Source organism: Theobroma cacao, chromosome 1 (assembly GCF_000208745.1).
Source record: "Theobroma cacao cultivar B97-61/B2 chromosome 1, Criollo_cocoa_genome_V2, whole genome shotgun sequence".
NCBI classification, from domain to species: Eukaryota; Viridiplantae; Streptophyta; class Magnoliopsida; order Malvales; family Malvaceae; genus Theobroma; species Theobroma cacao.
In genome coordinates this window covers 3,587,641-3,602,193 of record NC_030850.1, presented here as the reverse complement: position 1 = coordinate 3,602,193, position 14,553 = coordinate 3,587,641, and the positions used below count along the sequence as shown (strand labels likewise).

The window sequence follows — 14,553 nt, the reverse complement described above, 5'->3', positions numbered from 1 at the left end:
CCTTCCCAAAAACTTGGAATATTACCTTGATTAGTTCAAAGTATCATTTATATGGCTTTGAATTTGCAGGATCTCCAGGGCGGACTTTTACGGACGCTGGCAATACATGTAGGATGATAACGATAAAAGCATAAAAATAACAACTTTCAAGGGCTAAGACCAGGTCTTCCGCTGGAGCGTCACAATCCTCCATACTCACTAACCAACTAACAAAATTTTTTTGCTTTATTTGCAGGAACATTTACAACATATACCAGAGAATCTCACTTGGAAACAGAAAATATAGATAACCAGTACAACAAAGTTCCAAAAGATAAAGAGTATAGAGATGCTATGCTATCCAGTGACTCCAAGTTTCAGGTGTAGGTAGTGCAGTAAGACTCACAAGTTAAGAATCACAACATTGGCTAAAACAGAAGTAGCATTTCAGCTTTTATAGCAAATGTCAAAGAAATTTGGATGGAACCATATCCTAGTGTATAGCACAGTAGTTAGATAGCCTAAAACTAAAAGGCAGTACTATATTAACCAAAATCAAGAAGAGCCAGGAGCCAGATACCATTAATCTAGTTGATGCCATGCCGCAATAATCAGACTGAACAAACGATATAGCTATTGCCAGTCACTTCCATCAAATTTAGCATTCTCAGGAATACTTATAAAGCAGAGCAAGTAGTAAGCTAAGATATACGTACTAACATTAGTTCAAATGAAAGAACTTCAATACTCTCCCAGTCTAATCCAATCAATTGGATATATCCAAGGATAAGAGCATTTTAAACATCTCCAAAGATTTTCATAACAGAGAATGGTAAACATTTTCCTTAATTAAAAAAAAAAAAACCCAAAAACCAATCTTTTCAGCTTGGAAGGTCAATCCAGCCTTTTTATGTCAGACTAAATTAATTTTAACAAAGTTTTTCACTTCAAATTCCAATGATAATGCCAGCTCAAAAATATCTTCAAAACTTTTTTTCTCATTTCACCAAAACAACAATTATTCTACATCATTTAAGCAAAAAAAAGAAGGAAAAAAAATCATTCAAGTACCACAGTAGCACCCAACTCTTGAAGCTTCTTAATAATGCCATCAGCTTCCTCTTTACCGACTCCCTTTTTAACCACAACGGGAACTTTCTCCACCAAATCTTTAGCTTCCTTCAATCCCAATTCGGTAAATGCCCTCACTTCTTTTATTATCTTTATCTTCGCCGCAGCGTCGAATTTCTCTAGCTTTATATCAAACGCCGTCTTTTCTGCGGCTTTCGATTCAGCTGCGCCCGACCCGGATCCGGGTGCTGAGGGGGCTGCGGAGCTGGCGCCGGATACGGCGGGGCCATAGCGGTTGAGGCCCAGTTTGAGACGGAAAAGAATGGAGTAGTCGTAGCGTTCGAGTTTCGTAAGGTCTAAAAGCTCGTCGGCGATGCGCTCGAGTTTCTGGGTACGAGCCTCTGCGGTGGCGGTGGAGAAGAAGTGAGAGATGGGTGGTTTAGGTGGGGAAGAGATGAAGAGTCTGAGGAGGGATTTGGTGGGGATTTTTGTCGTTACGGAGGACATTTGGGAATTTATCTAGAGTGGAGCGTCGGGGTTAAAGTTTGGGGTTTTTCAATCTGGTGGAGGATCAGGGTTTTAGAGGAAGGAAGGAGATGAGGTCATTCCGGGATTTTCAAGGAGTTGTTTCTGGAGTTTCTTGAAACGACGTAGCTTTGAAGGCTCCGTAATAATAACTCTGTTTTTCCTGAATTACGATTTTATTTATCAAAGATATATATATATATATAGTTTATATTTGATGCACTAACAGTATAAAGGTGTTATATATTATCCATTGATCAAATTATGTTACATCATTATAATGATAAATTTAAAAATTTGTAAAGACTTGAAATTAAATATTAAAATATTTTTAATAATTAATAAAATAAAAAATAAAATATTTTTATTTCTTCCAAAACTTTTTAACATTTTTCGATTTCATTGTTGTTCTTCCTTAACCCTACTGAAACCCTAAGAGAAAGAGGGAGAAATTTGGTAAGAATTTTTTTTATTGAAAAAAAAAGGAATCTAACCCTACAATCGTATGATTGTCTTTCTCGGGCAAATTGCCATGGCCGGACTCAAATCCTACAACCGTTTCTTCCTTTTGTTGGGTTACTACCGTTTGGTTCTCGAGAAAGCACATTAGGAGGCTAAAAACAATGGGCATTTACCAAATAATATTGTTACTCATATTAGTTTTAAGATTTTTTTTTATATAAAATGTTGATTATGCAAATTAGTAAGAGATTGATTTTTTTTTTTGGTTAGTTTTTTAGCTTCAGAGTATTTGGGATAAAAAATGATGGCTTTATATGTTCTAGCAGTTAATTGGAAAACTAAATGCCTGTATGGCAATGACAAGAGTGGCAATTTCATTGATGGTCTTTTGGCAATAATTGTTGATCATGGGCTACGTCCAGGGAGCAAAGATGAAGCAAAGAGAAGACAACGGAGCTGAAAAGAGATTAAAGAAAGAGGAGAAAAATAAACTTTAAGAGGGAGTTGGAGAGAGAGAAAATTTATTATTTTGTGTATTTTTTAAAATTTTTTAATATTTAATTTATTTTTTATATATTTTTAAAAAATTAATATTTAATTTTAAATTTTTATAAATTTTAAATTTATCATTATGATGATGTGGCCTGATTTAGTTAATTGACAGTGTATAACATTTATATACTATCAGTTTATCAAATATAAATTCATATATAGATTCAAATTTAAGATTTTAAATTGTTTTTAGAGTTTGTTTGATTTAATTTTTTTTTAATTTAAAAATTATTATGAAGCTCTTATGAAAAATAATAATTTTAAAATTAAATTAAATACATTTGATAAATTTACTTTTATAAGTTTTTTTTTTATAAATAAGTTGTTTGATAAAATAATTTATATAAATTCTAATTTTGATTAAATTATCATAAAAGGTATGTAATAAATAATTTTTTATTAATAATAAATTTCTTTGTTCATAGTGAAAAAAAGTTAATTTTATTTTTTTATTTATAAAAAATATTTTTACATAACATAAAATTTATAATTACTAATAAATTATATAAAAATAACAACAAATACTGTTAAAATTATATTTAATAGATGAGAATATTTTTTAAACAAAAAAAATTTTCCTTAAATAGAGACCTGTTTTTTTTATAAAAAAAAAAACTATATTTTGAAGCTTTTTCTACAACTCTTTTTTTTTTAATTTTATTCTTTAAAAAAAAAACTACTTATATTTTTAAGAATTTTTTCAAATTTTTGTTTGATTTGACTTTTACTTTTTAGAAATAGATAAGTTGAGAAAAAATCAAACCAAACAAGTACTTATTTTTTTATCTTTTCAAAGTAGAAAAATACAACATCAATTACGGGAACATTGAAAAATGACGAGTAAATTTTTAATTTGGCAATTGCGACATGAAAAATACTAAAAATGTAAAATCAAATAACTATAAGATGAAGGATGGTTCATCTAATTTTCTTTGAAATGCTCGCATTCTTGTATAATACTATATACTAGGTCGAAATGCAAGGCATTGATGAAAAATAATGAGCTCACTTCCCTCAGAGTCAGAGGTCAGCCCTGCTCTTATCCATTTCACAGTGAGTTATTTGCTTTGCTTCCTATATCCCTCAAGCAAATTGCAGGCTGCCCCTTAAATGAGCTTGTGCGTTAGCATTTGTGACTTCCTCTCTCATTGCCGAAGCCTTACTCTTCCCAGGACTTGAGCACTTGCCTAGATTGTCGGGTCTGTTGCCCACACCTTTACGGTAATGTGTAGGACCCTCTTCCAGGAACTCTCTCTGACTAATAGTTCTGCTCTTTCTGCTTGATTCTCCGCTTTGAGGATCCTCACCTCTGGTGGCAAGCTGTTCTGTAATACCAAAGCTGAGTTCTGAGAAAACAAGGAAAATGGTGGCACTTACTTCAGGCCAAGATGGATGGGAAAGAAAATCCCATCATTTTTGCTGCTTTCCTTCCATGATTCCAATATCTCATTTGCAGAAGGCAACTTCGATGTACTAGAATCACCATCCTCATTGATTAGCAACTCCATTTCGGCCTCGTCATCATCGATTGGCAGGTCAACTTCAGCCTCATCAACATCCTTGGTATACTCATCTAAATTTAACAAAGAGACCTGCTTGCCCAAACTAGTAGGGTCACCAGATGCAGTATCATTAGCAAAATCCTCCATGCATGTGAAGGTTTTAGACGCACTATCATCCATATCATAATTTGATAACCTATGTATCAAATCTGCATCAACACCACCCTCTTCATTCTTTCCATTGCAATTAGCAGAAAACACAGCAAATGATACGTCAGTTGCTTTTAGAAGAGGATCCATGGCAGCTATAATTTTTTCACCCCTCATATCCTGAGAAATACTTTGAATATTTAATCTCTCACTGCCATAAGTTTCCCCATCGTTACTGTTTGGTTCTGATTTGGCAGATCCACAGAGATATTGCAAGGATCTTATCAAGTTTGAGGCTGTGATTTCGGATGATAATTCACAATTGGAGAGTGCATCCAACAGTTTTGATAAGCTACCATGACTAACCCTGTCTCCATTTTCCTCAAAAGCCTCAGTCCACTGCTTTTCACTGACTTGATACAGAGCATGAGCCATGGTGTTGACCAGGGTGACAACCTTCTCATAATTACTTTGAGCAGTAGCTTGAATTATCATCTCAGTGAATAACAGAGGATGAGGAATCTCTCCAACTTCCAAAAAGGTGTCAAATGCATGCTCTAATAGATACCACTGCACATAGCAAAGCAGGCTAATTACTTAATTTATCCACCTTTCATTCTGTTCAATAGCAACTTTGAGTAACATGAATTAATGGCATTCTCTAAAAGTTTCGTAAAATCCACAATAATGGCTATTCAACACAAAAGAACCTAAAACATCAGGTTTTCTGGTCCCATAAGGAATTAACAGCGTCAGAAATAACACAGAAGGATTCAATAAATTAACACCTTTCGAAAGTTCAAATAAAAAGATGGATGTAGCTTACCTTCCGAGCTCTGGATGCTTCTACGAGTAGAATTGCATGTTTAGTTTGATCTAGGTGATATCCAGATAGAGTCATCTCCTTGTAGACATACTCAAAATATTCCCATTGGAGTGCACTGGCAGATGCCCCCAGCATTAAGCTATATGTGTACCCATCTGGGATAAGGTTAGTAGACTTGCCATTCTGGGAATCATAAGGACCAGATTTGGCTTTGTTGATTTCTTCAAACAACTCTTTGGCTTTAGAAAACATATCATTCTGGCCATACACTTTAAGCATTGCATTTATGGTTCCTATGTTGGGTGCACAATGGTCTTTCATATATTGAAATATGGAAATGCAGTCATTAAAATGTCCACCATCCAGGGAAGCCATTATCAGACCAGTAAAGGTAATCTCCAAAGGTTTCCTCTGAGAGAGTTTTTTCATCTTGTCCACCTGCAGACATAATTTAGATGAAGTTAAATTTTGCAGATCTACGGCCAGTACCAATGACAAATAGATGCGGCGGTAGAAACACAAGAAGAATAATATCTAACATGATATAATTATTATTGAACTTCTTTGGGAGCTTGCAATATCCATCCAGCATAAGTACAATAATACAAATATCTAAAAGAGCAGGGCAGTAGAATAAAATATCAAATGTCAGACAAGCCATTAAATTTTCAAGCTTAAATGATTCTTATTTCATATGGTTCCTCATGTCAAGCCTCTTATTATAATGTGGATAACTTTTTTTTCAGGTCCTTTACTAGTGCTATAAACAAAAATAACATCAAAGAAATTCTGGCTATAGGTGCTCTTGAAGTCATTGTAGTTTGTGAAACAATCAGAAGAACAAGGGAACACCAGCTCTAACAGACAAGTAGGTCAGCACATAAAAGTTAATAATATCAGAAAAGGATCTCTCTATGTGCATCAAAGGACTCTTTGTCATAGCATGGAACTTGAAACAAGAGTATGCATGATTAAATATGCCATAGTCAACAAACTCAGATCCAGACACAACTTAAGCGCTCTAGAGAATCAAATTTACCTCTATGATAGCATCTCGCCACCTCCCATTTTTGCAAAGGCAGCAGGCTAGCTCATAGTAGACACTGGCTGTTCCAATTACTCCCCTCTGTTCCATATCCCGGACTGCTTCCACAGCTTCGTTAATTTTTCCTTCCTCCCAAAAAGCTTTGACAAGAACTGGAAAGCCACAGATAAAAGCACTATGGAGTCAGCAAAAAAAAAAAAAAAAAAAACACCTTTTGAACAGATACACAACACCAATATATGTGCTTGAAGAAGAAAATAAAACCACCTCTGTAACTAAGTGCTCTTGGAGCTTCTCCACTTCTTTTCATTTTTCTAAAGAACTCGTGGACCAGATCATACTTTCCAGATTGCAGCATCACCTTTCAATAAGAACCTCCTGTAAGACTTGAATAAAAATATAACTTGGGGAAAAAAAATATTTGCAAGTAGACATATTTTCATTCATTTAGAGCACCAACCATAGGTCCCTAAGATAAGAATGACAAACCAAAAACTAATATAAATCTAGGATATGCTTTTAAATTACACAAAATATAGTGGCACTGAAGACAATGAAATTCCTCTACAAACATACATCAGGATTTTGCAATATCATTCAAATGTTACCCTTGAGAGGTCATCTATCTAGGCCTACTACTTTAAGCTTCACTAGAAATATACAAAACAACTGAAATATTGTAGAGACAATTAGACAACGCCAGCTTTAATTTAAGCATCTATTTTGATATTATTTTTATCACTGTCTGGCATCTAAAGCTTTGAAAGCTGAGCTAATTAGCATTCTCTCGAACAATACTAAATTGCTTTTATTTCTTAGGACCAAAAGGATGCCTGATACACAGTGTTAATGTAGGTATCATAAATAATTAGTACCTCCATTGCAAGCCCATATGTTGCTCCGTTAGGTCTCAGACCACTCTTTCTCAACTGTTCAAACACCCAGGAAACACCTTTCCACTGATGTACTGGGACACAAGCATTCAGAACCTGGCAAGAATTTTGCGAGACAATCAAGTAATTATATCATTATATACTGGATTCAAAGATGTCACGTAATGTCAAAGAGAAGAAATGCTCACATACAGCATTATACACAACCAAATCAGGTTCAAGCACTGGATCCCAGTTCTTGCGGCGCATATTTTTAATTCTTTTATAAGGTCTCTGCCTCATGCGCTCGATTATGTTTAGCAGCTCCTTCAAAAGACCAGCTTGCCCCATTGTAACAGCAATACTGTGATATGCAGCTAAATCGGGATATATATGGCAGTCTCCCTGAACAATTTCAGGGTAAGTATCAAGCCAGCAGCACTGCATAAATACTCAAAAAGGTCCCCACTGAATTAATTAATTATAAAATAGTGTATAATTACAAGCATCAGATTGAAAACCCGGAGAGCTTCCTGGGGCTTTCTCGCCTTCCCAAGAACCGACAACAGTTTTGTGTAAACAAACCTACAAAAAACATTGACATCTTCATAGGATATAATGTATAGTCTAAAGATATCATACTAACATCAAACTACCTAATTGTCCAGTATCACTTCCGCACCAACATTAAAAGCCAAAAAGAATCCTCACAAATTAAAAAACTATGCAAATTAATTGAATTTAACGCAAAGAGAGAAAAAAAAAAACCTACCTGCTTTTAAACTCTTTATGCTCCTTATTTCCGTACAACCATTGGACGACCGCCATTGCCTGCCTCCATTTCCCGTTCTTTCCAAGTCCTTCAACAATCCTAAGTAATTGCCACTCCGTAAATTGCAATCCTGATTGCTTCATTATCCTCACAAATTTCCAATGCCTCTCCGTTATTTCTCTCTCGCTTAACCTATAATTACTTCAGCAAATTAACTATGGAAAAACAAAAGACAGAAAATTAAAAATAAAAGAAAATAAAGTTCAAAACCTATCAACAAGAAACCGAATTGCTTCTTTCTCGTTACGCCACCGTTTTGAAGGGTCCCGATCCCTCGCTGGCTTTTCACGCGGCAACAGCCCACCATCGTCTTCCACGTCGACATCATCATCCAGGACCCAACGGAGATCCTTCTCGAACATTTCTCGGAGTTCCACAAGATTCTCTCTCTTCAAGCTCTGTCCATCGAATTCTCCATTTTTGGAAACCAGCTCTGCAAGCTTGGCTCTCTCGATTCTCTCCCATGGCTTTCCCAACAGGGAAGGACTCCGGGGCTCCTTTTTGGGGTTGAGCTCTTTGGAGAAGCGTTTGTACTCTCGTTTCAGGGTTAAAAAGTGGGATTCTTCGGCCAGAGATTGGAGCTGGAAAGCGGTGAGCGGTGGCGTTTGGGGTTGGGAGTGTTTAGTTTTGCGGGTATGCTTTTGAATTTCTCTTTTCCTGAGAGTTCGAATAATTTTGGGAGTTGGGTAAACACCTTTCCGGAGGAGCTTTCTTTTGATGTTTTCGGTGTTTGGTTCGAACTGAGGCGGCGGGAGTTGAGGAGAAGGAACTATTGAAGCGTCCATTTCGGTTCAACTGAACTGAGCTTCGAACGAAGTTGAGTCAGCGCCATTATCCACCAAATAAAATATTTCAAGTTAATAAAAATAGAAATATCTCAAAGCTAGATATTTTTTGGTTTTTTCCAAGCTTCTGTCTTTACTTGCAATTCTTTTTCTTTTTACATCTTTACTGAATCGTCAATAAACAAAGAGCGTTGATATAAATGAACACAAACATCCTTGGAATTACTGGAACTTGCGCAACAAAGAAAAAACATTTCCCTCAACTCTTTCAATTGCTATTAGATCAGTGTGCTCGTGCTACGTCGCGGTTTCTTTTGTTACCGTAGTGGTTTTTTTATCAGCGTCAAACGACGTAGTTTTGCCCTCATCAAAACAAAAAACATAATATTCAGTTCCGTTGATAACCGGAAAATGACTTACGGATGGAAAATTTTTTCCATGTAAAATATTTTATAAAATTTTTTTAATATTTTTTATTATTTGAATTATTTTATGAAAAATATTTTTATTATGGTGAAATTATTTAGGAGTTAAAATAAAAAATAAGAATTGATTACAAAATAATATTGATATTTGATTTTTATTAATTTGAGATCAAAATTAAAAATAAAAATGAAAATAGACAAAATCAGTATTGATATTTTTTAAAGTATTTAATTACATATCTATAATGAAAATAAACTCTAATTTTTTAAAAAAATTTCATCTAATCACTTTTTTATCCTAATTATAAAAATATAAATATTCGTCAATTAAGTAAAATATTCAAAACTTATACTTAATGTATTCATTAAATAACGATCATTAAAATATTTTTTATTATAATTATTAGTAAAATTTAAATTTATTATAAAAACATATTTATCAAATGATGATCAATAAAATATTTTTTGTTATAATTATTAGTAAAATTTATTCTATTTTCAAATAAAAATTAAATTATATTGAATGGTTTCATTAAAAAATATTTTTTAAAATTCTAATAATATTAATAATTTAAATATTAAATATTTTTATTTTTATTTTTTAATATTTTAAATTAAGTATTAACATTTATCATTTTTATACTCATAAATGTAATATAAAATTATTTGTATCATTCTCTAAAAAATATTTTACACCCTTCAAAGGCGTAAGAGATTTTTCGTAATTAATCATCTTAACTCATATAATATTTTACATCTGAAATTAATTTTTTATTTTTCAAACAAATATAAATCTTGAAAACGTTTTTTAAAAAATATTTTATTGCAAAACAAACAAACCCTAAATTAAAGCCAGATGAACAGCGCAATTGCAACCTTCCGTTTATATATAGTAATCGGCGAAAAGCATGCTAAGAGAAAGATTCATCCTACTTCAATTAAAAATGTGATGATCTAGTGTACAGTACACGACGCGAACACGATATTAAACAATCAGAAAATAAGTTAAGAGAAAAACCAAAAATGAAATTCTCAAGCAACACAAATTGTATCCCTTCGGAAACTTGAATTATGAAACACAGATTCAGCAGAAAAGAAAGGAAGAATAAAAAAACACAAGCCTTTTTCAGCTCTTTGATTTGGAATGCTTTACAAGCCAATCAATAACCGAGTCAATGTTGGTTGAGTTCTTGCATGATATCATGAAGCAGCATACTTCTCTGTCAGTAATTGACTTTAGTCCCCTGCATTAAAATATTCCATGTTATGAGATACTGTTTAGTTCAAGCAAAGCCGAACTCAGCTGAATTAGTTTACTTCATTTTTTGCAATTCAGTTTCTTCGGGTTACTTGGAGTTAAACTATTTCTTACATTTCATCAGTCAAAGCCTGCTTTGTCAGAGCTCCTGGCTTGTCAATCTTGTTGCCTAGCACCAGAAGAGGGATGCCACTAAGTGAGGATTTGCTCAGCAAATCATGAAGCTCACTTCTTGAGATACTCAGGTTATCAGGATCAGCAGCGTCGACCACATAACTGCAAGAAAATCAGCGTCAGGTTAGATGTAGATTCACCGATAAGAATGCAGAATTTGATAGGCACTCTAATCATTTAACACCCAATCATAACTGTGTGTGACACACAACAGATCCAAAAAAAAAGAAAAACAAAAAAACCAAATACGATTCTAATAGGAGATATCCTCATACACAAATAATGCAGCAGTTGCAACCAATTAAATGAGAAACAATCAAACAACTATTATTTTCTCATAACAATTCATCCAATGATAGGTATAAATTTTAACACTCGATCTTTAATTAACCTATTCGTAAGGTGTTATTTCCTGGGGCACAACTTTCTCAAACCGGTAAGAAATACAAAATGGCACCATTCCTTAGAGAGGGGTTCCTTGCCAGATTCTTCTCCTCGGGTTCAGGCTCATGGTTTTCCTAATAGATATATGAAGACATGTACAGAATGCTATGCACTTCACATAACTAATAACAATATCAGCTTTCATGATTTGAGAAGTACAAAGGCAAGAAGTGAAGACTAGTCAAATACTGCAACAATAAGCATATGATCTCAGCAATCTTGGCAATATCAGATGCAAACCTTTCCAAAGACCAACCACAATTTATAACAAAGAATAAAAAACCTTCAGTTCATGAGCTATGCTTTCTGAAGACATGCATAAACAGAAATGATGACCATGCAGTTTTAGATATACTACTAATAATGCCACTTTTGAAATGCTCGCCACCAAATCAGAGTTGGGTAAACCATTAGCAAAAACTTTTTGGTTCCCCAAAGCTTCAGAAGAGAGTTATTTCAAATAACACATCCATGAAAATAAAGAAGTAGCTTCTTACACAATAGCAGAAACTGCACGGCAGTATCGTTCCCACATACTGCGAAACCTAGGTTGACCACCAAGATCCCATAACTTAATTGTAACATTTCCTTTTGTCACTTTCCTCATGTTGAATCCAACCTAAAAATGAAACCATTAATTACCTTAGTTCTATGCCAGAAAGAAAAAGACTACAAAAGCATTGGAATGTAATATCATCTTGAGTCACAAAGGTAATGGAGCAAGTACAAATCCTCTTACAACTCACCGTAGGGATCATATCTTCACTATATCCACCAGTCTGAAAACAACACCAACCAGCCAACTTAAACTCAGCCCAAAGAATAAGTAAAACAAAACATATTCTAGTAATGACCCTTTTGGTAATTTACTCACTGCAATGACAACAACAAGCGAGGTTTTAATTTACTTACTGCGACAACATTTACTAATGAAGTTTTTCCAGCATTCTGAAGTCCTATCAAAGATAGCTCCATTTCCTGCTTGAAAAAGAGGCTGCAAAACAACATATAGAAAAAGTAAGCCCTTGTAATGTGAAGGTTGACCTACTGAGGTCAACTTGAAAGAGCCTGAATAATACTTAAGAAAATAAAGGTTTCAAAAGTCTGCGGTAATAAATGACCAACAGAAAAGTAATAATACTCTCAATTTAGCAATTCAGCAAGTTTAACAATTTTAGCATTCATATGCCTCAATAAAAGCCATACACTGACTGAAAAGTACGTAATTTATAGTTTGACAAAAACAAAAGCTTCCCATCACCGGACAACTCAATATAGGAATCATCCACTAGTCCACATGAAATAAAAGCAGAATTTACAACTTAAACCAAGATTCTAGGGGATGTGGAACAGAAGAGATATTTTATTCCAAACCCTTGCAAAAAACATTTAAGGAACCATTGATCATGCCGGTAACAGATACACTCACAACCTTCATATTAATCAAAATAGGGAACTACTCAAAAGGCAAGATATTGTAAAGTTCCTGCATTTACTTCACCACCATAAAGAACCCCTCCTCTTCCTCGTCTTTGCCCACTTTTTCACTCAGATTTCTTTATCTATGGAGTGAGGTTACCATATTCTACACCATTCTAATGCAGAATCAAAACAAAAAAAAAAAACCATTGACTCATTGAAAATTACATCAAAATAAGATATCCATTGATATTGAAACATTCTTTCTTTTTCCTTCAGAAAGAAAGAAAAAAAACAAACAAAGACCCATCTTTTATTATCTATTTCTGCTCATAAGTTATACATCAATTTTATTCGTTTCAATATGTACATTCTTAACCCTTGAACAAATTTGACTGTATTTTCAAACAAAAGCTGGAAAATTCACTTGTTTTATTGGGGTGTCAAACACCAAGTTAAGGATAAAGAAACAAAATTTAGCTTAAACAAAGGAAACCCAACTCTATATAAACCAGAATTCTCAACCCAAATCAAATATATTCTCAAAAAAACCCATCAGAAATTCACAAAGAGTGCCATTGCAGGAAACCAAAAAAAAGTTCTCCTACCTGCGAAGCCAATTGAGAAAAGCTTCCCACAAACCCATTTGGAGATTCAAAGAGAAAGAGAAGCAGAGATCCCAAGCAACAAAAAGAAGGTTTCTATTTTTTTTTAATTTTCAATGGAAAAAAAGAGAGAGACGGACAGAGCCAGAGATCTCTCTCAGCCTCTGGCTTTTCCTTCCTTTCCCTTCCCTCCCCCTCGCCTGCTGAAGTGCTTATTTTTATTTATTTATTTATTTATTTTACCGAATTCCTCCCTTTCAATTATTTTCTTTACATATAAATAAAGCCAAAAGTTGGACTGGATTTTCTTTTCTTTGTGTTTTTTTTTTGGGGGCCAGGAGTTGGATTTTAAAATACGGTGGGCGATGTTTGGGCAGTTGAAAAAATATATATTAATAATATAGTAAAATATCAGCCGTTGGTAGTGGGTGATTGGGAAAGTATGGACGGTTCGATTTTATTGTTTCTATTACTTCAGTAAAAATGACAGCAAGTTTTTTTGTACTCTAATTCAGACCACTTAAAAGTGAGTGAAGTCCGGAGGAAGAAATAGATTGAACAGTCAAACGATCACAGCAATGGCAATTGGTCTTCACGGGCGAATGTGATTGGTTGGTTTTTCGTGATCAAAGTAATGTCTATGGAGAGTGGTACTCAATCGCGTTTAGTGAAAGTTTGGGAGATCCAATGTGACGTAATATAAGAAAGTTGTACAAAAGAATTGAGGTGGCAGACCAGAGCCATCGCTCGCGCGTTATTGTGTGCTGGAGAAAAAGGCCTGAGCCCATTTTGCAAATGGGTCTAACCTTTTTCCATAAATAGGGTTTGAGCGGATCAGTACGGGAGCCAACTTCAAACCTCTAACTGGAATGTTTAATAGTTTGCGTGCACGGAGGAATGAAGAGAAAAAGAGAGAAAAAAACTTTAATTAAGGTAAAATCATAAATTCATATGACATTTTGTTTTTGGGTCAAACTTGCCTAATTTGTTAGATACGAAGTTTGCTTCTATACACAGAATTATTAATTTGTGTACACAAAAATGAAAAGATTTAGCAAAATCAATTTCTTCTATTTCTTTTTTTCTGAACAAAAAATGTCATTCTCCATTATAATTTTAGACTTTAATTCATTTCCATTCCCTCCTTTTCCCTTTGTAGAAAATTAGAAATATCATACATCAAGATCAACACCTTTCTCGGCGAAAAAAAAAATTACATCAAGATCATGAAAAAGCTTTGTTCTATCTCATAAATTTGATTCCCTTGGTTTCAAGAGTGGAATCCGAAAACTTTTAAAATAAAATTTCAAGTTTTTAATTTAATTACAAAAAAAGGTTTGATAAGAAACATTTCTCAAGTCTTTGGAAAAGGAAAATAATTTGAAACCATTTGCCATATATAGTGAATTATTTGATTGGATTTCATTGACTAATTATCACATGCCACAATTGGCCTCATCATTATTAATTCATGACAACTATTGCATGCAAATCACTAGAAAAATATCAAGCATGGTAATAATTAATTTTGTTCTTCTCACGACCAAAAAAAGTAGGATATTCTAAAATCCCAGAAATTTGCATAGGATTTTCCCTTTAAAATCACAGGAGGCTTACATTTTAAGAC

At 33.9% G+C, this 14,553-nt stretch overlaps 3 protein-coding genes across 3 annotated transcripts; all 3 read right to left on the bottom strand.

The window, feature by feature from the left end:
• On the bottom strand, window positions 674-1,670 carry LOC18611297 (50S ribosomal protein L7/L12). The gene has a single exon (XM_007047486.2). It carries the CDS (start codon window positions 1,555-1,557, stop codon window positions 1,039-1,041), a length of 519 nt encoding a protein of 172 aa, XP_007047548.2. The 5' UTR covers window positions 1,558-1,670; the 3' UTR covers window positions 674-1,038.
• LOC18611296 (pentatricopeptide repeat-containing protein At5g67570, chloroplastic) lies at window positions 3,474-8,673 on the bottom strand. The gene is made up of 9 exons (XM_007047483.2): window positions 8,027-8,673; window positions 7,757-7,948; window positions 7,488-7,569; window positions 7,198-7,389; window positions 6,988-7,101; window positions 6,380-6,473; window positions 6,107-6,264; window positions 5,068-5,505; window positions 3,474-4,811 (listed from the first exon to the last, which is right to left on the bottom strand). The coding sequence occupies exons 1-9, from the start codon at window positions 8,599-8,601 to the stop codon at window positions 3,963-3,965; spliced, it is 2,694 nt and encodes an 897-aa protein (XP_007047545.2). The 5' UTR covers window positions 8,602-8,673; the 3' UTR covers window positions 3,474-3,962.
• On the bottom strand, window positions 9,936-13,179 carry LOC18611295 (ADP-ribosylation factor-like protein 8A). The gene is made up of 6 exons (XM_007047480.2): window positions 12,930-13,179; window positions 11,815-11,896; window positions 11,649-11,681; window positions 11,400-11,521; window positions 10,399-10,560; window positions 9,936-10,270 (listed from the first exon to the last, which is right to left on the bottom strand). Exons 1-6 carry the CDS (start codon window positions 12,965-12,967, stop codon window positions 10,153-10,155), a joined length of 555 nt encoding a protein of 184 aa, XP_007047542.1. The 5' UTR covers window positions 12,968-13,179; the 3' UTR covers window positions 9,936-10,152.